The sequence below is a fragment of the Corvus brachyrhynchos genome, unplaced genomic scaffold (assembly GCF_000691975.1).
Source record: "Corvus brachyrhynchos isolate BGI_N302 unplaced genomic scaffold, ASM69197v1 scaffold426, whole genome shotgun sequence".
Taxonomy (NCBI): Eukaryota; Metazoa; Chordata; class Aves; order Passeriformes; family Corvidae; genus Corvus; species Corvus brachyrhynchos.
The window spans coordinates 61,941-62,346 of NW_008238653.1; the positions used below are offsets into that span (position 1 = coordinate 61,941).

The following is a 406-nucleotide window of genomic DNA, read 5'->3' on the forward strand; positions in this document are numbered from 1 at the left end:
GGGGGGGGCCCTGGGAGCCCCGATCGGGGGCAGGTCCGGGACCACAGCTCCGGGACCACAGCTCCGGAGTGGGGGAGGGTGTTTGGGCAGCCTCCGAGGGGGGGCTGAGTGCAGAGAGCCCCCGAGCCAGTGTGTGCTCCCCACCCCCAGGGGCCTGCCCGACAGCAAGGGGAGCCTCCTGCGCTTCATCCAGGAGGTGCACGGCCATTACCTGCACCAGCGCCCGCTGCACACCCCCGTCGTGGTGCACTGCAGGTGAGCGGGGCAGGGAGCTCCTGAGGGGGGGGAGAAGGGCTCCCCTCTCATCTCCCGGGGCTGTCACGGTTCGGGGGTCTCTCCGCAGCTCCGGCGTGGGGCGCACCGGCGCCTTCTGCCCGCTCTACGCCGCCGTGCAGGCGGTGGAGGC

General features: G+C 73.4%; 1 protein-coding gene across 1 annotated transcript in view; it reads left to right on the plus strand.

Annotated features, from left to right (window-relative positions):
• Positions 1-406, plus strand: part of PTPN23 (protein tyrosine phosphatase, non-receptor type 23) — a gene marked incomplete at its 5' end in the record, with an annotated part of 25,673 nt that overhangs the window by 24,339 nt on the left and 928 nt on the right. Inside the window, 2 exons of the mRNA XM_017737670.1 lie at positions 151-255; positions 344-404. Coding sequence (XP_017593159.1) covers positions 151-255; positions 344-404 — 166 coding nt within the window. The remainder of the gene's footprint in view (positions 1-150; positions 256-343; positions 405-406) is intronic.